Here is a 24,530-nt window from a genome sequence, read left to right as displayed (position 1 = left end):
TCAGGTCACTATAAATGATCTTATGATCCTATTTCCAATTAATCTACTCACTTTCTCCAATTCCATTTCATGTGATCAGATCTGGCACAGCTCAAAATGTTCCCACCACAAAGATAAGCCTTAAATATATTGTATAGAAAGTTGAGAGGTTTACAACTTTCACTTGTCTAACAAAAACAATTCCATAAATCATTTGGGGCATAACTAGATTCCTTTGTGCTGCATATAGTTTGTAACAGATGAGGTCTATGGGTAGCCCTGCCATTTTCACCTAAAAAGAAATGCCCACATTTGATATCTACTCTTGGTTTCCCCATGCCCCAAATCCATAGCTTTGTCACCAGGGTTTAGAAAAGGTTAGGGATGAAGAAAGCAAGGTAGAGACTAATTCAAGGTTTTAAGAGAAGGAAACTTCTCTAATTTTGTGGTCATACCTATATATTGTACAAATCATTTTGAAAAGATCTCTATCAATTCCTCCTAAAGTGAGTAAGATCAAAGCAAATGCAGAAATGAGTAGAGAGATTAACTTTTCTCTAAGATGAATATACCTTCTATTCTAACAGATGAATTTCTTTTAGAAAAGCTGACAAATGTATAAAAATATAAGTCACTTTCCAATTGATAAATAGTTGAAGGATGTGAACAGGTATATTTCAGATGAAAAAATCAAAGTCATCTGTAGTCATATGAAAAAAATGTTCTAAATCACTCTTGATTAGAGAAATGCAAATTAATACAACTTTGATACCAGATTTTTCAGGTCAACCAAAAAGACAGAAAAAGAAAATTAGAAATATTGGAGAGGATGTGGGAAAATTTGGACACTATGCACTGTTGGTAGATTTGTGATCTGAACTAACAATTCTAGAAAGCAATTTGGAGCTATGCCCAAAGAACTCAAAAGTTGTTCATACCCTTTAGTCCTGCAATACTACTAGTAGGTCAGTATTTTTAAAAGGGAAATTAACCTATTTGTAAACAAATATTTATAGTAGCTCTTTTTGTGGTGGCAAAGAATTGGAAATTGAGGGATTGTCGATCAACTGGGAATGTCTATACAAGTTGTAATATGTGATTGTAATTCAATACCATTGTACTATAAGAAATGATGAGCAGAATGATTTTGGAAAAACCTGGAAATTCTTATGTGAACTGATGCAAAGTAAAGTGAGCAGAACCATAAGAGCATTGTACATAATCACAGCACTATTTTTGATGAACAACTGTGAATGACCTAGTCCTTCTAAGAAATATGTGATGGCAATCCCAAAGACTCTTGATGAAAAATGCCATCTGCTTTCTGAGAAAGAACTGATAAGAGTTTGAATGCAGAGATCAAAACAAGCTATATTTCTTTTTTTGTTGTTGTTTGTTTGAGATCTCTTTCATAATATGATCAATATGTAAAAATGCTTTATTTGATTATATATGTAAAATCCATGTCAGATTGATTACTATGTCAGGAAAAAGGAAGGAGATGGGAGGGAGAAAGAGAATTTGAAACAAAAAAATTTTTAATAAATATTTAAATTTATTTTACATATAATTGGAGAAAATAAAATATTATTTTAAAATTTGATAGAACTTGGCATTGTATAACAATTAGTGAAAAGAGAACTTGGTGTCAGAAGACCTAGATTCAACACTTGTCTCTACCTCTTCCTAGCTATGTACCCTTTGGCAAGACATTTCCTCTGAGGGTTGGTTTCCTTATTTGTAAAATGGCAGTACTGATAATATACCAGCTCATTTCATAGTTGTTGTGAAGACCAAATGAAAGGTTGTTTTGTGATCACAAAGCACTACATAAATATAGACTATTATTAAGATATAGATATTCTTTCTTTCCTCTCCTTTTGGGGTAGGTTGAAGTTCATAAGAAAGAAGTAGCAGAATTGGAAGCTACTGTTCACCTTCTAGAAGAAGAAAACTTATTGCTTTTAAGTCAACTATTCAATTGCAAACTTGTAGATCTCAAAATACCCAGGTGAGGGTCATTAATACATTTAGAAATGTCATTTTGTTCATTTAACTGTGAAAGTTAAGTTAGTTTATTTAAGTGCTTAAGTCTATCCAGAGTTCAATAGACAAATGGAAGGCAAGGGCTGATGCTGCTATTATTATAAAAATAATATTTTTTGCATGGCAAGTAGAGGATAATATTGATTTAGCAAGAGTAAACTAAGAGCTATGGGAAGATTTTCTACTTATGCTGATAAATCTGAACTCTTTTTCTTGGTTCTCTTTTAGAATAAAAACACTTACTTGCAAGACTTCTGGCCTCTGTTTAGCCTGTGGTCCTGAAATAGAGTAAAACGAAATAACTCATATGCATATCAGACTCATGACCTTGGCTTCAATTGCACTGTGCTCTAAGATGAACCAGAGAGATAACTGGTACAATGCACAATTTGGTGAAACATTATCAGGGTTAGTGTCAGAGCCAGTAGTTATTTTAGATTTTATGAAAAGGTTAGCATTTAGCAAAATTGCTGGAAAGGCATTTTATGGAAAGAGTTCATTGAATCTCCATTCCACAGGATCTTAGGAGGATCCTGCTAATATGGGTCATAAAACTACTTGCTTGAGGATTAGGAATAGAGTCAAAGCAAACATTCCAGAATTTTAAAAAATTATTTTTTTAAAACTATGCTTGACTTTGAACATTCTATTTATTTTGGTAACAAAACAGTCTGTTATTCCACCCTGGAAAAGGGGCTAAATAGTAGAAAATTTAGAATTCAGAATTATATTGGCAAAATGAAATAAAAAATAGTTTATTAGTCATATATTTTTAAAAGGTGGTGGGAAAAACAAATTAAACAAATACAATATGATTTTTTGAGAGTATAAAATGATCGAAATGATAAGAATTCATAACAGGTAAAGCATTCTATATGAACTTGTAGTATGTGAAAAGTCAGTAAGAAAATGGGGATCCAGGCATAAAGACATGTTAGGGCCATTTGGAGAGTTTTTACCTGAGTACTTTGTCCTATCACAATGTAATATCCTTTAAGGTTCAGCCCAAGTGGCACCTTTTTCCATGATGCCTTCTCTGCCTCAGCTGGAAATGATCATTCAAACTCATAACACTTTGGTTGTATTTCTCATATATAATACCTCAGTAATGAAGATGATAAAAATAATTTATAAAGCACTTTCCTCAAAGCCATGTGAAAAATATATATTGCAAGTATCATTATCCCTATTTAATGGTTCCATGATATTTGAATTGTTTCTTTCTGGCTGTTTGAGGTATTTTTTCTTTAACCTGGGAAGTCTGGAATTTGACGATAATAATTCCTAGGAGTTCTCATTTTGGGATCTCTTTCAGCCTGTGATCAGTGGTTTCTTTCAATTTCTATTTTACTTTCTGGATCTAAGATATCAAGCAGTTTTCCTTGATGATTTCTTGAAATATGATTTCTAAGTTCTTTCTTTGATCATGGCTTTGTTGTCATAATAATTCTTAAATGATCTCTCACCTTGATCTATTTTTCAGATTAATTGTTTTTCCTATGAGATGTGTCATATTTCATTCTATTTTTTCATCCTTTTAATTTTATTATTTCTTGATGCCCCATAGTTTCTGCTTGCCCAATTCTAAATTTTAAGGAATTATTTTCTTTAGTGAGATTTTTTCCCATTTAACAAATTTTGCTTTATAAAGAGTGAACTTTTTAACCACCTTTTCCACTTGGCTGAGTCTGCTTTTTAAGGTGTTCTCTTAAAATATTTTAGGACCTCTTTTATCAAGCTGTTAATTCTCTCTTCATGATTTTCTTGTATCATTCTCATTTTTCTCCAACTTTTCCTCCACCACTCTTATCTCTTTCTTTAACTCTTCCAGGTATTTTTGTTGGGTTTGGGTCCAATTAGCATTTTTCTTTGAGGGTTTTTAGGTAGCTATTTTTACATTATCTTCTTAATTTGTTTCTTGATCTTCCTTGTCACTACACCAGCTTTTTATGGTTGGTTTCTTTTTCTGTTGTTTGCTCATTTTTCTAGCCTATTTCTTGACTTTGAACTTCATGTTCAAATTGGGTTCTATTTACTTTTGGACAGGGAGGCACTGTTACAAACGTCAGGGAGTTTGTGCTGCTGTTTTCAGAGCAAATTCTGAAGGACTACAGGTTTTTGTTGCTTCTAATGTGGTATAATTCTGGGAGAAGTATGGTCACTATTTTCTTGGTCTGTGCTCTGGTCTTGCCTCAGGAAGGGCCCATTATCCCCTGAAGTCGAGTGGTTGCCCCTAATCTGCCATTTTGACTCTGCCCTATCCCCTTAGGTCTTACAAAATATTGCTCTGTCTTAAATTATCATGTACAGACTTTTCTCTTTAGATCTTATGCCTTTCATTAAGTTCCCTGAAGGCAGGGACTTTTTTTTCATTTTAAAAATGTATTCCCAGGGATAATCTGGGTAGCTCAGTGGCTTGAGAGCCAGGGCTACATATGGGAGGTCCTAGATTCAAATCTGGCCTCAGACACTTCCTAGCTGTGTGACCTTGGGCAAGTCATTTAATACCCATTGCCTAGTCCTTACCAGTCTTCTGCCTTAGAACCAATACATAGTATTGATTCCAAGGTGGAAGGCAAGGATTTTTAAAAAAAATTATTCTCAAAATCTGGCACAGTATTTTACACATAGTGGGCACTCATTACTTGCTTGATAGTTTTAGCCAAATTGGTTTGGATTGGATTGCAATATTTTAATTCATATTATTTCTTTTTTGTGCTTAGAAATTAGGTATACAAAGGCAAAACAAAACAAAACAAAATTCTTGACCTCAAGGAACTTCCATTCTATGGAATAGGAAGAGAATACAAAATTTCAGTACTTTGACTTTGTTCTGTCCTTTTTATTTGTCAATTAGTCTTTTTAAAAATAGCTCTTGGGTTTAGCTTTTAATTGTTTTATTATTTTCAATTGCATTGAATATCTGTTCTAATCTTGATTTTTTTCCCCCTCATTTGGTTTTTATGTTCAGACTCAGTTACCTTTCTCTTCTTTTATATATATATATATTTAAGGTAAGAAGTTCCCTTTAGGTACTCCTCTGACTACATATTGCTTATTTTGATATACATATAAGATTTTTGTTTTTATATTATCTGATGTGATCTATTAGTTTCATTAAAATTGAAATTAGCAAAAGATTAATTTGGGGGGGGGGTTCTGTTGTAGAATTAAGAGTGAAAATTTCAGAATTTTCCTGGAGTAAATATGTAGGAGCTGGGTATTCAATCTCCTATGTTGATAGCAGTCTTGGCAGAAAGTCTCTGGTGTTTCTATTCATTGTTATTGTTGCTATTTTGGTGTATGAAGAAGTTGATTCCATTTGGTGTTCTCACTTCAACATCTTGGATCCATCTGTCCCCTTATTTTTATTCTGCTTGCAGTGACCTTGGATTGGGATCTAAATTCTTCTTTAGATTATTATAGGAAGCTCCTTCCTTTTCAGTCCCTTCTCCAATCTGTCCTTCACATGTCTACCAGTGTAATCTTCCTTTGCTCCAAGTTCCGTAATCATTACACTAAAGATTTTACTCTTCCACTCAAAAACCTGCAATGATTCCCCAGTCCAAATAATATAAATTCTTGATCCTGGAACTCTATAATATTGTTTGATATTACCTTGATAGGTTTTTGTTAGTATATTTCTCTTCATATATTGTTCCTTATAGTCAAACTACATTCCTCCATATGCTTTATTTTTGTCCGTCTTGTCCTACCTCTGAGACTTTGTTCTTTCCATCTCTTATTCCTTTAAGGGATATCCCCTCTCTTAAATTCCATTATTTCCTTCTACATCCAACTGAGATGTCTCCTCTTCCATGAAGTCTTCTTTCCCTTCTCAATGTAAAAGTATTCTCCTCCTTATATTTCCTTTCTCTAACATTTAATAGATTCTCCCTTACATTATATGTTTGTGTGTGTGTTTTGTCCTTATAAACTCTTTGAGAGAAGGGTCTGTAGTATATCTTTTTATTTCCATTGCCAAGAACATATATATATATAATCCTTAATGAATGCTTCTAAATTATTTCTTTTTGTATGTAATTTATATATAACATGTTTTAGTGAATAAATATCAAAAATTGCCTATTAACAAAATAGAATTCAATTTTCTTCCTTTATTATTTCTCCTTTTAGGCCTCTTTTCCTTACCCAAGGAGCTGGCTTAACTCACACGGAAGTTTCGCATGAGGAAGTACAACCAGGTATTATTATTTAATGATGATGTGGAACTTAAAAGCCACCAAAACCATAATTATAGGTTTCACTTACAGTCCTAGACTTTCAAGGAAAGTTGATAAAAGAGGAATGATTTTGATAATAGACAGTTGCTTAAGTTCCCTTTGCTTCCTAATAGGAGGAGCAGGCTATGATTTGGAGAGAAAGTGGATGCATCATTACATGTGGACAGCCCCTGTACAAAATTTGTGGCAAGTTGAACACTTCTCAGTTACAAGAACCTGAGGATGTTGGCAAAGACAGAACATTAAGTGTACCTTAAAAACATTAGTACTCACAAATTATTAGTCCCTTTATTACCTTAGGAGGCATTACTAAATGCCTTTGGTCCTAATGCCAAAGCATGGTGGTAAAAATTGGTCCCTGGAAAAATAAAGAGGTTTTTCAAGTAAAGTATGTTCTTCAATGGTAAAAGTGAGTAGAGAATACAGAATAAGAAAGTGAGTCTGTGTAAAGGAGATAGAATATTGGATGTATGGGTAATATGGAAGAAAGAAGTCTCCTGGATTTATGCAAAGATGGTGGTCAGGGCTCACTATAGACTGATTCTGACTCTAAAAGAATTGGGTATGGAGGGATGGATGGGTAGGAAACAAATATTTATATAGTATTTATTATACACCAAGAACAGCCAAGTTGCCTGTGTATAGAGTGCTGGACCTGGAGTCAGGAAGATTCATCTTCTTGAATTCAAATCTGACCTCAGACACTTAACTAGCTGTGTGACCCTGGGCAAGTCACATAACCCCAATTGACTCAGTTTCCTCATCTGCACAATGATCTGGTGAAGAAAATGGCAAATCACTCTTTGCCAAGAAAACCCAAATGGGGTTATGAAAAGGCAGACACAGGCTCTATCCTAAGCACTTTACAAATATTATCACCTTTAATCCTTGCAACAACCCTTGGAGGTAGATGCTATTATTGATCCCCATATTATAATTGAGAAAGCTGAAGAAAACAAAGATTAAGTGACTTGCCCTGAGTCACACAGCGAGTGTCAGAGGCCAGATTTGAACCTAAAGAATATATCAGTGCTCACTGATTAGTAGTTTCTGCATTGCCTTTGGAAGTTTTAAGTCTTTTCTGGTTCTAGGCCCAGCACTCTATCTAGTGTACCACTTGCAGCAATACCAGTATTGGAAAGCCTTGATGAGAAAATCCACTCAGATTCTGTATCCCACAGCATGTCTGAACGGCAAGTTTCTGAGCTCCCTGAAAGCTCCACAGGGAGAGAGTGCCTGGAGAGCACAAGTGTACCAAGTGCTCAAAGTGTGAGTGAATGTAAATGATCACCCATAAAAATGTTAATTATCTGCAAGACTGAGATGAAATGTGTCTGCTTCAGGGAAGAACTTGAATCCGATCTCTGCTGATTTTAGCTCAATATTAAGAAAAACTTTCCAATAGAGGCTCTTTGACTACTTGCTTAGAATATTGTAGAAGCAATTCCTGCCAACATATGGATTAAATGAAATAATTTGATGTTCTTTGTACTAGAAAACAAATAACCAATATCATGCTTTCCTCAATCTTCTCAGCTGCTGCTCCATTTCAGCAAAACCCAGAACTAGGAGGCCAAACTCTTGAACTCACTCACCATCATCAACAGGTGTGCTACTTCCATGATCAAGATTTCTGGAATTCTTTGCTTTAGCCATAAGCTCCTCTCATCATTTCTATTAAATCTATTTGGCTTCCTCACCATGACTTCCAAAATCTCTACACCTCAGAACTCTCTTAACCCTCACTCCACTTTTGGTTTCACTTCCTTTCCCTATAGTTAACTATTCCATTATATACTGGCCTCTATATCAAACCCCTTTGCCCCCTTGTCCTGCTTATATAGTGAAAAACCCTGACCAGACTCAGGATTATTGTTACCATCCTTTCCCACTCCTAGTCATGTGGTATTAATTGAAAATGGAGAAATTCACACAATTATGTTGATTGGGTCCACTATAAATTTCTGTCATATAATTTTAAATGGACTCTCATTAACCCATGGCAATTCTTGCCCATATTTCTTTCTAATGGATTCTCTATTGTACACTTCAAAGTAACTATAGTATTCTTCTCTTTTGTCTTGAAGCCCCTCTTGGTACCTTCTTAATAGAGTACCTTACCCCATACTTGACTGAGAAAATAGGAGTCACTTGTGAGCTTTCTCATCCTTCATCTCAATTAGTTCTTCCTTTATTATAGTTTTTGATCAAGTGGTCCTTCTCTTAATTAAGGATAACTCTTCTACTTCTACACTCAATAGTATCTATTTTGATTTACCCCAGCAGACTGGCCCTTCAGTACTCCTGACCTCTCCAGTTTTCAGTCTCTATCTCCCCTGCTGTCAGCAAACAAATAAATTAACACAACCCCCAATCTTCCCCCCTATTTTCATCCTCTCCTCTTATTACTTAAGTACTGAATCACTCAAACCTGCTCTCTCCAAAGGTATCAGTGACCTTTTAATCACCAAATCTAATGGCCTTTTTCAAGTCCTCATCCTGGTAAATCTTGAAATTTCTCAGACTTGTGAATGTTAAAAATTTTCCCCAATGGGGAATTCTCAATTGGAACAATTCCCTACTGGGAACATTCCCCATTTTGACTGTGAGAACTCGCCAGGATCAGAAATGAGAGGACCTCTACTCCACCAATACTTAAGACTGCTTTAGGGGAGAAAACTCCTTGCTAAACAATGAAAGTACTTAGACCCATACTTATAATGAGGCAAGGAGTTCTTTGAGCCATGCCTGTTTTTAGAATTGAAACAATGGGATGCTAGGTACCTATATAGGTCGGGCAACTTGTAAACTTGCCAGGAGCAAAGAGGTGAAAACTTACTGATGGGATTAGTCGACTCAGCTGTGTTTTCTCTGGTTCAGACTTACTGAGGGGATTAGTCTACTCAGCTGTGTTTTCTCTGGTTCAGACATACTCAGAGGTTTTCTCCTAAAGGGATTGGTCGACCCAGCAGTGTTTTTAGAATGGGTTGTCCTTTGGAAAACATCTACTGTGATTGGTAGATGTAAGGACTTAGGGGAGGTGACATAGGAGAAAACCCCCTATATAAGAAAAAGCAGAATCTCTTATGGACAATCCTTTTGGAGAAATCTCTGATGAGAATCCTTTTGAGGAAGATCGCTTGAGGAAAATCCTTTTGGGGAATCCTTTTGGAGAAGGCTCTGATGAGGATCGCTTGGGAAGAATCTCTTGAGAGAGGCTCTGGAAAAGGGAAGCTCTTGGAGAACAATCTCTAAGGAGGTCTTGCTCGAGCTCCTCTGAGGGGACTCTGTCCCTCTGGAGGCTCTGGAGAGAGGCCCTTTGAAACAGTCTCTGACTGGATCTCTCTTTGAGGAGGACTCTGGCTGGAACTCTCTCTGGTGAAGTCAACTGAGATGGAGCTGGCCTGGTGTCACTAGAATCCTTGCTTAGACAGACCTTGTGGTGAATGATAAAAGACTGACTGACTGATCTCCTTCTCTTAAGACTCAGGTCTAGGCCATGTTAACTTAAGGCCCTTCATACTTATTCCTTTCTTACTCTCTCTCTCTTTCTTTGATTACTCATTGTATTATTAATTAAATTCTCTATAAAACCCAGTTGACTTGGGCATATTCATGATTGGGAATATATTCCCTGGCGACCACCTTATATTTGATTAAAAAACCAAGATACTGTAGTGAAACATATTTTCTGCAGTCAAATTTACTCACCCACTCTTATATCTAATATAATTTATATCTTCCACTATTTTAACTCACTACAGTTTATGACATCAACAATTTTAATTATAACGGTTTATGGCTCCCACTCTTTTAACTGCCACAGTTTATGGCAGACAACTATTTTAAATGTTACATCCTTCTTAATTTCTCTATAGCATTTGACACTGTTGACTACCTTTTCATACTATATCCTTTCTTTTCTTTAATTTTCATGTTATTTCTTTATGTTCTGCTCTAGTATGACTGATCCTTCACAGAATCCTTTATTGAATTATCAAAATCTTACCCTCTAAGTATACTCCCAAAGATCTGTTCAGTTCCCTCTTTTATTCTTTCCCTACAATATTCCTGAGACACTTCATCAGTACCTGAAAGTTTATTGATCATCTCTATGCAGATGACTCCCAGATTTTTAAATCTGGCTCCTAATCTTGGAGTTGAGCACAGGTCTTCCTAACTCCAGGTCCCATACTCTGTCTACTATACCAGCAAGTAAAAAGAGTAAAGAAGAATTGAACATTGGAATTGTACTTTATGGAAATGTTCTTTTTCACTGTAGATACTACAGTACCGTGGTCTTGCCTAGATGTGGTGGTAGCTTTGAAGCAAGGTATTATTTACCAAGGTGGAGCTGCAAAAATAATCTTCAACTTAAAAATTCGCCTATCCCCAAGTTACTTGAGAAAACTAAGATCTCAGTCAGAGAAAGCCTGCCAAGGCTAAACAATGGAAGGAGTAATAATATGTCTGTATTACATGATGGTGGTAATGTTGATGGTTTCAAAGTAATCATGAAAAAGCAGAAACAAATAATATGCATGGGAAACAAGAGTGTATTTTGCATAGCTATTGGTCTTTCCACATCCCTATGTATGGGTGGGGGGAGATGGCAGACCCACAGATGAGAGAAGTTTAGAGTCTGGAGTGAAGGAAGTTATGAGAGCATGGTTAGGAAGACAAATATACATTCAGAAACCAATAAGCTCTGCACCAGGAGAAGTGATAGCAGAGGGCTCATGGAACATAACTTTTGCCATTGTAAGAAAGGAATAGACTTCAGCTAAAGAAAGAAACATTTGATTCATATCATCTTATCAGTTATAATTGTGCCTCAGAAGTTCACCTTACTCCTCTAATCATCCTCAGCCTTGTTGTCATAATTAGACCACTAAGGAAACTCAGCATACCACTTGACAAAAATGGTCATGCAAAGTATGAGAGACAGATTTCTAGATATGCCTGCATTCTCCAGAGAAAATGAAAGGGGGAGCAGAAAGAGGTCACAGTGGTCTAGTCTTCCAGCATTAGAAACTCATAGAAGAAAATAATGTATTAAGAACTAGAATTAGACAAAGGGAAGCTAATGATTTCCTAAGACAATAAGAAATAATAAAGCAAAATCAAAGTAAAATAATAGAATATGAAACATTATCACAAAAACAAATTACCTGGAAAATAGATCCAGAAGAGATCTGTTTATTGGACTACCTGAAAGCCATTAACAAAAAAAAAAATAAAAAACCAGCCTAGAGAAAATATTTCAAGAAATTTTCAAATAAAACTTTCCTGACATTCTAGAATCAGAAGTTAAAATAAAAATGAAAAAATCCACTGATCACCACCCAAAGAGACCCAAAGATGAGAATGCACAGGAACATTATTGCTAAATTCTGTAGCTCCCAGGTTAAGGGAGAAAACTACAAACAAGAAGAAGAAAAAACAATTTAAATTTTATGGAGCTTTAGTCAGAATAACACAAGATTTAGCAGTTGCAACATTAAAACAATGCAGGACATGAAACACAACACTTCATAGAGCAAAAAAACCTGGCCTTACAACCAAGAATAACATATCCAGCAAAGATGAGCATAATTATAAAAGATAGAAAACAGATACTTAATGATCTAAAGGAGTGTCAGCTATTCCTAGGGTGAAACCCAGAACTCAGCAGACATTTTTATCTATAAGAAACATACAAAAGTAATGAAAGACTAGTCATAAGCAATCCAAAAGGCCAAATTAATTCCTGTATGGGAAAATGTCATCTATGACCCCTGGGAATGGGGTATAATGGAATGGAATGAGTCAAATGGTAGTGGAGTAGAATAGGAATAGGCAAGGTGGAATGGCTATCTCATATGAAGGGGAGAAATGAGTGGAAGAACTGCCATAAAAAAGGGGAGAAGTAGGTGAGGGGGCTAGTAGTATTAGAGCTCTACTCTCATCAGACCAGGGATAAAGAGAGAATGGCAAGGTTAAAATCTTAACCTACAGAGAAATAGGAGGGAAGGGGAATAGGAAAAGGAAGGGACTGGTGTTCCCCTTAGGCAAATTGAGGAAATAAGAAAAGGAAAAGTGGGTTAAGAGAAAGGTAAGCAAGTGGATAAGGAGTGGATAAGGAGAAGATAAGAATAAGGGGAGGAAAGAGGAATCTCAAGTAGTAGGAGTGTAATATGAGAGAATAGGGAGGGACCTTTAGGACAAGATAGGGATGTTATTTTTGGAACAAACTCATAACAAGAAGTAGGAGGGCATGGTTGGGGAGATATGGAAAGGATTTTTGGAAAAGTGTATAGAATAAGAATTAAAAGATAAGAGGGAAGGAACAAGGGAGGTACCTTTGGAAAGGTGGGTGAATTTGAAGCCAGGAGGGCAAAGGGAGAGGATAAGGAAGGATTTGGGGGAATAAATTGAAGAGGTTAAGTCAAAGGAAATTAGATACCTGAGGAGGGATATGTCAAAAAGAAAGGAAGAGGAGAGGAAACAGTGAAGAAGAATAAAATAGATGTAAATGCATGGCTTGTAACTATGACACAAAGTGTAAATGAGATGAATTCATCTACGAGAAGAAATTGGATAACACAAAGTATAAAAAATCAGGACATGGCAAGGTATTGTTTATAAGAAATGCACTGAAAAGAAGAGACACTTATTTTATAACTGTAGAGTGAATGTGAGGGACTGGAGCAGAATATACTATGCTTCAGCTGGTTCAGAGAAGGCAGGAATAGCAGTCATGGTCTCTGACAGAGTTGGAACTAAAATGCATATTAATGAAAGGGATGGACAGGGTAACCATATTATGTTGGGAGGCAAAGTCTAGGAGAAATGAAGCATTATGAATAGTAGACCTAAATATACCAAAATTTATAGCATCCAGATTTTTTTTGGATAAAATTTTACTTTATTCCCCTCCCCAATTACATATAAAAACAGTTTCCAACATTTTTCAAAGATATTGAGTCTTGAATTCTCTCCCTCCTTCCTCTTCCCCAAACTTCTATCCCTTTGAGATGATAAGCAATCTCATATAGATTTTACTATGCAATCATATAAAACATTTTCCCAAATTAGCCTTTTATGGAAGGAAACTCAAAGAGAAAAAAAATTTAAGGAAGTGAAAAAAAGTTTGATTTGGTTTGAATTCAGACTCATTTCTTTTTCTCTAGAAATAGATGGAATTTTTTTTATCATGAGTCCTTTGGGATAGTGTTAGATCATTGCATTGCTGAGAATGGCTGTTATTCACAGTTGTTTATTGTAAAATATTCCTGTCACTGTGTGTAGTGTTCTCCTGGTTCTGCTTATTTCACTCTGCTTCAATTCATGTAAATCTTTCCAGGTTTTTCTTATCTCTTCTTGCTTGTCACTTCTTATAGCACAATATTATTCTAATACTATAACTTACTCAGCCATTTCCCAATTGATGGGTGACTCTTCACTTTCCAAATCTTTGCATCACTAAAAAGAACTGTTTTTAAGTATTTTTGTACATATAGGTCCTTCCCTTTAAAAAAATCTTTTTGATATATACAAACCTAGTAATGTATTGCTGCGTCAAAGGGTATATATACTGTTTTTATAGCCCTTTGAACAGAAGTCCAAATTGTTCTCCTGAATGATTGAATCAATTCGCAATCCCCCCACAATGAATATGTGTCCCAGCTTTTCCATATCTCCTCCAAGTTTTGTCATTATCCTTTTTTGTTATAATAGCCAATCTGATTGGTGTGGCATGGTACCTCAGAGTTGTTTTAATTTGCATTTCTCTAAATAATAGTGATAAAGAACATTTTTGCATGATTATAGAGAGCTTTAATTTTACTGTCTGAGAACTACCTGATTATATCCCTTGACTATTTATAAATTGAGGGATGACATATTCTTATATATTAATCTCATTTTTCTTTGTATTTGAGAAATAAGGCCTTTATTGGAGAGACTTGTAAAAAAAATTGCACCATTAAGATTACTGTCTACTACTTGACATCCTATTCAGCTCTGCTTAGTTTCTGACCTCCATTTCCCCCAATTTTTGCTCTCTTTTCTATCAGTCCTACTCTTATTACCCTCCTATTTTTCTGTAGGGATGATAGATTTCCATATTAAATTGGTTGTGTATGCTCTTTTCTCATTTAGCCAGTTCTGATGAGAGAAAGATTCAGATGCTCTCCTCCCCACCTCCCCCATTTCCCCCCTCACACTGTAAAAGCTCTTTCACGCCTCTTTTATTTGTGAAAATCTACCTCATTCTATTTTTCCTTACCCCTTCTTCCAATGTATTCCTCTTTCTCATGCCTTAATTTAATTTAATTTTTTATATCATCTCATATTCAAACTAATACTCTTGCCCTCTGTCTATGTATACTCCTAATTGTCCTAATTAAAAAAATAAAGTTCTTTGGTGTTAGAAGAAACATCTCCCCATGAAGAGATATGTGAATTTCAAAACTACTCCACCCTATTCAGACCATTCTTTAGAAGATCGGATTTAGCTATTTCCTGATCAATAACAATAGAGATACTTGGAATAACAGAATCAGGTCTTGGAAACTACATTCTCCACCCTACTCAGTGTAACAAGATTAGGAAGGGCTGCAGCAAACTCAAGATTTAATTATTTGAGAATATGGCCTTCAACAGACATGTGCAAAAAAAGGACAGAACTCTGGGTGGTCCTAGGTCAACCTAGAGCCACCACTGGCACATGTGAGGTGCAGAAAGTGAGGTAGAGAAAGCTCTGGAGTTCTTGGGACTTCCTGTGAGGAGGGCTAGAATCAGTTCGAGGCTGGTGCTTTGGGTTGGAGGAGCCCCATGGACTGCTTTCCTTCAGATTGGTCACGTGAATGATAAGGACTGATCCTTTTCCCTCCCTTGGCTATCCAAGGCCTAAACACCCGCTTTGGCTCAGCCTGAGCCAGAGTGGTTCTGAGTTAAACTTATTTACTTCTCTCCCTTTTCCTTCTCTCTCTCTCTCTCCCTCTAATACTTTCTTCCTCCTGTTGTAATTAAAATACCATAAAAATTTGGCAGCTGACTTGAGTATTTCATTTAGGAATTACATAAGTGAATTCCTTGGTGACCTTAAATTAATATATATAAAGTGATTTCAATATCACAGTTATACACAATTGACCTTATTGAATGTCTTTTGTTTTCTCTTTCTTGTTTACCTTTATATGACTCTTTTGAATCTTGTATTTGAGAGTCAAATTTTCCATTAAGCTCTGATGTTTTCATCAGGGATGTTTGAAAATCCTCTATTTCATTGAATACCTATTTTTTTTGCCATAAGCATTATGCTTAGTTTTGCTAGATACGTGATTCTTAGTTGAATTTCTAGCTCCTTTGCCCTCTGAAATATCATATTCCATGTCCTTTAATCCTTTAATTATAGAACCTGCTAAGTCCTGTGTTATCCTGACTGTGGCTCTGAACTGTTCCTTTTAGGATGCTCACAATATTTTTCCTCCTGGGAGTTTTAGAATTTGGCTATATTATTACTGAGTATTATCCTTTTGGAGTCTTTCAGAAAGTGATCAATGGATTCTTTCCACTTATACTTTGTCTACTGGTTCTAGAATATCATGGCAGTTTTCCTTGATAATTTCTTGAAAGATGATGCCTATGTTCTCTTTTTGATCATGGCTTTGAGGCAGTCCAATAATTCTTAAATTATTTTTCCTGGATTGATTTTCCAGGTTAGTTGTTTTTCCTATTTTTCTATTTTTTTCATGCTTTTGACATTGTTTCATTGTTTCTTGATATCTCATGGAATCATTTGCTTTAACTGCCCAATTCTGATTTTTGAGGCATTATTTTCTTGAGTGAGCTTTTGTATTTCCTTTTCCATTTAGCCAATTTTACTTTGTAAAGAGCTCTTTCCTCAGCAAATTTTTGTACCACTTTTTGCAAAGGTCCAATATATATATAAAGTTTTTTCTACTTGGCCAAATGTGCTTTTTAAAGAGTTCTTCTCTTTTTTATTTTTGTGCCTCTTTTACCAATTGGCCTTTTCTATTTTTAAAATATTAGTTTTTTCAGTATTTTTTGAGCCTCCTTTACCAAGCTGTTTACTCTTTTTTCATGTTTTCCTATATCATTCTTATTTCTTCTCCAAATATTTTTTGTACCTCATTTATTTGATGTTAAAATCCTTTTTGAGCTCTATTAATTCTTTTTGGGCTTAAGGGTGATTAACATTTTTCTTGGAGTCTTTGGATACAGCAATATTGACTTTGTTGTCTTCTTCTGAATTTGGGTCTCCCCTGTGCCACCAAAATAACTTTCTGTATTGAGTTTCTTTTTGTTGTTGTTCTTGTGTGCTCATTTCCCTCCCTTTTTCTTTTCTTTTAGTTTAAAAAACTGTTCAAGTTGGGTTTTATAACTGTGGTTAAAGGGACCATTCTTCCAAGTTTCAGGTTCTTTGTACAGCTGCCTTCAGAGCTGGCAATGGAGATCTATCTGCTTTCAATTCTTCCAAGGTGGTGTGATGTAAGGAGAAATGTGTTTAATATTCTCTGGGCCTGTGTTGTGGTCTGTGACCCAAATGCTCTTTTACCCCTTGCAACTGTGACCAGGGTCCCTTGCTCCCCTGTGGATGATATATGCTGATGCTTATCTTCCTTTTCCCTGGCACTGTGGCCCAGGATTGTGACCTGATTTTGTGTTTGGGCAATATGACAAGAGTCTTGTACCCAGAGCCAGAAAAGGGACCCCTGTAATCTCCATCTGAGAAGTTTTCTGACCCCCCCTTCCCCTTACTGTCTGTGGTTGGGAGTTCCAGAAGCCTTTGCTGCTATTTCAGCTGTGCCCAAGGCCTTTTGCCTAGGTGAGTCCTACCCCTGGTGCTCTGCACTCCACCTCCACCACATTGCATTAGATCCCTCAGGCCAGCCTTCTAAGTTGCTTTGGGCTGAAAAATTATTTCACCTTGTCTTTTTTGTGGGTTATGCTGCTCCAGAATTTGTTTTGAGGTATTATAGCTTTTTGGAGGGTAATTTGGTAGAAATCAGATAGGTTCCAGCACCTTCTCCACCATCTTGATTCTACCCAGTATCCAGATTTTAGAAGAAAAAACTAAATGAGAAACTGATAGAAATAGATGATAAAATGATAATAGTAAGGGACTTTACTTTTCCCCTCCTAGAACTAAATAAATCTAATAAAAAAATAAATAAGGAAGAAGTTAAGGAGATTAATAGAATCTTAGGTAGGATAGCTTTCTAGAGAGCCCACACACACCTGCATGAGTTTAGTAGTAAATCTAAGCCTGAGCATACACATAATCCAAATATAGTTTCTGGTGGGACTACAATGGTTTAGAGAACATAAATACTCTGTAAAAACCTTCCATGAATTCATCACACTATAGAGCTAAGCCTGCATTCCTGAAGGGTGGTGGCATTAGAACAAAAGTTCTCCTGGGTATGAGCAAGCTGGAAAGACTTGGTTTTGAAGAGTATTTTCCTGGCAATAGATTGTGTCTGCTGCCCAAGGACCAACCTAGCTAACTATGGTCCCGGTAATGTTTGTTAACTGAGAACCAGATGGATTCATTAAACTGATCAAATTAAGTGCTGATAGGAACATGGAGAAACAGACTTAATATTACATTGCTAGAGCTGTTGTGAATTGTTTTTTAGAAAACAAGAAGGAAATATGCCTTAAGAGTTATAAAGCCATTCATGCTCATTGTCTGATCCCATTACTAGGATTAAGCCCTAAGGGATTTATTGAGAGGGTAAAAGGCTGTTAATGCATGAAAATATTCATGGAAACTGTGTAACGACAAAATAACTAGAAATAACACATGAAATGAGTGTGAGAAATGGCTGAGTAGATTATGATATTTGAATGTAATGGATTCAATTATGTTATTAGAAATGACAAATATCAAAAATATAAAGAAAATAAGGGAAATATATGGAGATGAAAAGAGAATTCATACTATGATTACATTTTAAAAAATAAGCCACAAAGTTAAGAGAAAAAAGTATTTAAGTAAAATAAATCCAAAGAGAACTCAAAAGCAGAGGGTATTTATATTTGCACACATATATAATTTATATATTTTAAAACAAATTGTAAACAATGTGAAGTTTGTGTTTTTGCACATACTTTTCTTTATGCATTTGTTAATTTAAATGTTTTGTGGTGGTGGTGGTGGTTATTAAGTCTATAATTTTTCAAATTGGAAAAAATAAGTCTGGAAACATAGTCTGGTAATAGGTTGTAAAACATTTTTAGTACCAGGCTGAGGAGCTAGAAGTTCACATCAGAGGCACTAGGGAGCTTTGTTTATTTTTAAATCCTCACATCCACTAATCTAGATAACCAGTCTCTGAAGTCTGTCTTTCAAAAAGATTTCTTCTCTTTTGCACTTAGAAACTTTTCTCATATGTTTCAATATCATTACTAATATTTCACAGGAAGAAATGTTATTCAATATTTCTGAAACATGGGAATAATTCTTCCCAAGACAAACAATTCTGTACTTTAATTCTTACATGCCAATTTAAATCTTTCTAAAGACACATAATCTTTTTTATTTTTATTTACTCAAAGTTCTATATAAACATTATTGTTCTATCTTTCCCCAAAATGAATTTAGAACCAGAACCCTTAGAGAAAAAAGACTCAGAACAACTTACATTGTCGGAAAGATTGGCTTTTCTTTATGAAGATGAGGAAGACAAAGCAGAAGAGAGTGAAAGTGAATCATTTATTGAATTTGGTGCTTCTGATCTACATTATTTGTTATGTGAAGATGAAAAGGATTTTGAGGTAAAGCTTCATAATACTATAGACTAGTTAATTTTTTTTAAACCCTTACGTTCTTAGTGTCAACTCTTAGATGGAACAACAGTAAGTACCCCACAATCAGGGTTAAGTGTCTGAGGTCACATTTGAACCCATGTCCTCTCCACTCTAGATCTGGTGCTCTCTCCAATGTGCTACCTCGCTGCCCTCTTGTTTAATTTAAGATAGTATCTTATTAGTGGCTAAATTATTATAAGAAAAGGGATAAGGGACTAGACCTATGATTTCATGTCTAAAAAACAATATACCAAGGATCACTGTGTGACCCTGGACAAGTCACTTGACCCCCATTGCCTAGCCCTTACCACTCTTCTGCCTTGGAGCCAATACACAGTATTGGCTCCAAGACAGAAGGTAAGGGTTTAAAAACAACAACAACAACAACCAATATACCAATATATAAATAACAGTTTACAGTGTAGAAAAGTGCTTTTAGCCCAGGGTCATATAGCCAGGATATGCCAGTCAGGATCAGAAGCCAGAACTTTCTGGCTTGCAATCCATTACATTTTCTGAGAGCTCTCAGAAAGCCAATTCTTAAAAGACACATTACAGTATTTGCAAATCTAAGGCAAAACGGACCCACCGTTCACACACATTACTCTGGAGAGAACCTTTTTTCCCATACATGCATAGCTGGCTTTGTTTGATTCAATTCAACAGTGAACATTTTTTAAAGCACCTTCTGTGTGGAAGTTCCCGTACTAGGAAATGTTGATATAACATAAGCTTGACTCAAGGTACTCACAGGTTAATAGGGGTAAAGAACGAATATTACAAACAACTGGGATGCAAGGAAAAAAGAGGGATGATGGTGATGGCAAAGGAGAAATCTGAGGAAAATGCTAAAGAAATCTGAGCTCGTTTTCAGATCTGGGGAAGACTTCATGAAGGAAGTGGCATCCTAGTTAGTCCGTAAAGGAAGGAAGAGATTTTGATTGGTGAATGGATGGGGAAATCTTTCCCAGGCCAGGAATGGCTACAGAACGAATCAGTTCATCAGTTAACATTATTAAGGACCCAATTTGGACCAGACATTGTGCTAAGAGATAAGAAAGATAGGAGCAGAGGACTGAGAATAGACATGAGGGACTACATGGCCATTTTGGCTGAAATCTAAAGTGGAATCCCCCCTCTGGATGCAACAACATCCACACTCTGTTCCATCCTTCTTCTCCCTCTTGACCTCAAAACAGAGCCCCAAGCTGGAATGAGAGCCAGTGATAAAGAGTAATGAATAAGTGGGATCTGCATTTTACCTGTAGCTCACTCCTAACTCCAAAAGCATTTGCTCAAAGTCCCTGAATTCTGGCCTCATTTTTTAGCTCCTTTAGGGACCTAATGCCCAGATAAAGGGATACTGGCATGAAATCAATTGCACTAACTCTGTATCTAGCAATAATATATTTGGATCAGCATATTCTACAGGCTTCCCTTGATAAAGAATACTTGGATTTCTATATTTTAGATGCCACTAGGTATCTCATCTGTCACTTGCCTACTTTCTCACCATTAGAAATGTTTTATAAATATCACCAATTCTCCATTATTGAATGAAGCTAGGAAGCATGGTGTAAACAATCTAAAGTCGTAAGTAATCCAAAAAAAGATTTGGGTATTTGCTTTTGGAATATACTGTGATTACTATGACTCACTCTCTTCTCGGAAGATTACCTTCTTGAATTATTATTCAGTGTTGGAAGCAAGGTATGGAGAAAACATCCCTTTTTCCGGATTTAGAAGTCCTGTGTTTGAGTCCCAGATTTGTCTCACCTACTAGTTATGTGAGTTTGGGAAAGTGAGACAAACTTTTGTGTGTCTCTATTTCTTCATCTGTAATGTGGGGGCAATAATGGTTACGCTGTCTACCTAATGGAATTATTTGAGGAAATTATTTGATAAACTTTGAAATACTAGAAAATATGGGCTCATGGTAATTTCTGTGTACTGTTTGACTTCTGATATAGGAAATGGTCCTAGAAAGCTAGGTTTCTGGGCATAATTTTCCCCCTCTTCACAAAATACCCCAAGATTCTCAAGTGATGACTATACATACAAATGAAAGGAGTAGCAGATTCCAGTAATTCCAGATCACCTTTACATATGAATAGGACACAACTCTATTTTAAGAACATTTATAATAAAAAAAAATTGTATTAAGACTATGTGTATTCTAACAGTCATCTTAACAATGAAAATTATTATATGTGCAAAGAACAAACTTGTTTTGTTTAACTATACATGGCTGTAATAGGTTTTGTTTTCCTTGGCTTTCTCAATGGGGAGAAGGGAAAGGGAGGGGCATGATGGAAGGAAAGAATTCAGATCTTAAAAAATAAAATTGAATTTTGAAAAGTAAAAAATGTTGCATGACGCATGAAGAAATGTGTTGATTTAAGGCCATCTAGAAATAGAAAATTACTGGAGGGAAAAACCTTTTTATCCTACAGAACAACACTTCAGATAAAGGATGACTCTATTCCAAAGAAACCTCAATCCCTGATCAGTCTTGGATTTGTCCTGTAGTTGGATAGATAACTCTTTGTCTTCCCTTTTCTTGTCTTGTCCCCACAGGAATATACTGATTTGGGCCCATTGGAGGTGAAGTTAATGAGTTTGGAGGGGCAGAAAAAGCCTATTCATAAATCTATAGAAGAAGTGACTAAGAAAGAGTGGGAAGATGCTGGGAAAGAAGGGAGTGTCATCACATATAGGATGATTAGTTCTTTGAAATAAATATAGACTAACAAATGAAAAAACACTTTTCCATTGTCAAGGTCATATATTTTATAAATTCACTGTTTATTGAAGTTTTGATCTATTCTCAAACCAGTTTTTAAAAACATTGCTCTTTTTAAAAGTATATCATAATTGTAATTAAAATGAAAGTTTCAGTTATTCAGCTATTCATTTCCAAGTGGGTGAGTGGCACAGTGAAAGGCTATTTCCTTAATACCATACTAAAATCCTATTTTAGATATCAAATGAGATCATATTTGTAAAGTGCTTATACAGTCCCTTGTACATAACAGACACTACAAAAAAGCATATTTCCTTCCCCCTCCACCCCCCACTTTCCTATGTAGGATTGAACTGCACTGGTTGGTCCAAATATAGACCAAACCCTTAAAATAAAATTTCTTTGAAAGGAAAATCTAAAAAGATAGATAAAGATCCCAAATTAGGATGTTGTAAGGCTCCATTGATGTTTGATGGAAGCCAGGTGTGGGGAGGAAGGGCAGCATATATTTGGCCAATTATATATTATCTTTTATTTTCAGAGTGCCCTTCATTTGACAAGCTTTTGTATTTGTTATCTCATTTGATTCCTTCTTTCCTTGAACAAAACACCACTAGACAATGAAGAGATGGCCATCCATACAAATATCATTAGGATCCAATGTATTAAGTTCATTTAATCTTAATACTATACCTGTGGGGTAGTTATCATAGTTATTAAACTCCGTTTACAGATGAAGAAATTGAGGCTCAAAGAAATTGTGACTCATCCAAGATAACAGTTCATAATTGTAAGAGGGACAGAACTAAAACTCGGATCTCTTAACTCCAGTATAATGATAGGATTCCTACACTGTGTCCTGCTGCCTGAGTACTGAATAAGGGAATTATCCATTTCAAGCTGTAAGGAGGATCTAAGAGATTAACTAGTCCTACTCAGCTCCATTATACAAAGAAACGGGATTGAACAACAAAGAAGATCATCTTAGAGGGGAAGCTCTATCCATGGAGGGGACTGGAAACGGTCTGATGAAAATAGGATTCAAAGTGAGCCTTGACAAAGGCTTACAAAATGGAATTACAAAATAGATAAACTGTATTAACAACAGAATTTGGCAGATAATTTTTTAAAATTGTAAACTGTGAAAGGGAATTTTTATTAACACACCTTTGATTAGATGTTTTCCTTGGAGAAATGTTGTCACTGCTCTCCAGGTCTGTGCCCTGTACTTAACTCAGGAAGGGACTCTGCTCTATTGAAGCTATAGAGGCTAGTGCTCCTCACCTTGTGACCAATTGCAACCACTCCTCTTCATCCTGAAACTATGACCCAGGGGTATATATAGGCAATGGAGTTGCCAAAAAGCACCTGGTCCTATACTCAATGTCAGCTCAAGGTCCCGTCATCTCTTTCTGACCAATTGTCCAATCCCTTTACTATCTCTGGACTCATAGTTCCCCAAACTGCCATTGTTGCTATTGCTGCTGCATGTGCTCTGGGCTAGCCCCAACTTGTGTCACAGACTTCTCCTTCCAGTCTCCTAAATTGGTGAGGCAAACCTTTTAGAACCTTTTAGACACTGCATGCCATGCCCCCCTCCCAGACTGTGTACCATGTGCCACCCCCCCAAACCAAGTCCCCCTCTACCTTACCTAAGATAAGGGAGAGAGAAAGGGAGGGGAGTGGCCTGAGTGTTCCACTCAGGGGAGGGAGTAAGTACTTCCATTGGGCTGCTGGGAGATGCAGTGGGGAGGGAGAACAGCGCAGTTCCAGCTAAAAGTTCTTTGGAGGAGAATGTTGAGGAACTTTGGCTGCATAGCTGCCTCTATGCCACCATTTTGGCTCCACCCCACCTTTTAGTCCTCAAATTTCCTTTTAAGTTTTACTTGGATGTGAAGTTTTCCACAAAGTTTCCTTAATAATCAATCCAATTAAAAAATATATTTTTATTTTTCATATATAAAAATAATATATGTAAGATCAATAACAATATATGATTTATTATAAATATGTAATAAATTATAATAAATATGCTTATCCAAGAGAGATAAATTCTTATATTATCTATGTTCAAAAAACTATCTCATTTTTCCTCTTCCTTTTTATCCCTCTGCCTTCTCCATGAAGACAGGTAAAATTATATAGGTTGTACACATATTATCACATAATAGATATTTCCCTATTCATCATGTTGGAAAACAAGACATTGGTCATACTAGAGAAGAATTCATAAGGGAAATAAAGTGAAGAACAGTATGTTTCCATCTGCATTCAGATTCCAACCAGTTTCTTCTATGGTGGTGGATAGATAGCCTTTCTTGTCATGAGTCCCCTGGAGTTGTCCTGAATCTTTGTATTGCTGATAATAGTTAAGCCATTTACAGGTGATCATCATACATTACTATTATTGTGTACAGTGTTTCCTGGTTCTGCTTACTTCCATTTTCATCAGTTCATAGTGATCATCTTGTTAGTCATTTCTTATGGCACAATAGTATTCCACTGCAATCATATACAACTTATTGTCACTCCCCAATTATTTCTAAAAAGGATTTTACTGGTATCTTTTGTTTTTATATTACCTGCATTTCACACACACACACACACACACACACAAACATCGCCTGCTCTTTATCCTCTTCCAGAGAACTATACCATATAATAAAAAAATTTTAAGGGAAACAGAAAAAGTCAAC

General features: G+C 35.9%; 1 protein-coding gene across 1 annotated transcript in view; it reads left to right on the top strand.

The window, feature by feature from the left end:
• The window catches only part of CCDC83 (coiled-coil domain containing 83), a 74,032-nt gene extending 52,177 nt beyond the window's left edge, over positions 1-21,855 (top strand). The window contains exons 9-12 of the mRNA XM_007490855.3: positions 1,869-1,990; positions 6,163-6,230; positions 18,886-19,058; positions 21,669-21,855. Coding sequence (XP_007490917.2) covers positions 1,869-1,990; positions 6,163-6,230; positions 18,886-19,058; positions 21,669-21,830 — 525 coding nt within the window. The 3' untranslated portion in view covers positions 21,831-21,855. The remainder of the gene's footprint in view (positions 1-1,868; positions 1,991-6,162; positions 6,231-18,885; positions 19,059-21,668) is intronic.
• The last annotated feature ends 2,675 nt before the right edge of the window (positions 21,856-24,530 follow it).

The sequence above is a fragment of the Monodelphis domestica genome, chromosome 4, assembly GCF_027887165.1.
Source record: "Monodelphis domestica isolate mMonDom1 chromosome 4, mMonDom1.pri, whole genome shotgun sequence".
Taxonomy (NCBI): Eukaryota; Metazoa; Chordata; class Mammalia; order Didelphimorphia; family Didelphidae; genus Monodelphis; species Monodelphis domestica.
The sequence above is the reverse complement of the archived record's forward strand: the minus strand, read 5'-3'. Positions and strand labels throughout refer to the sequence as shown.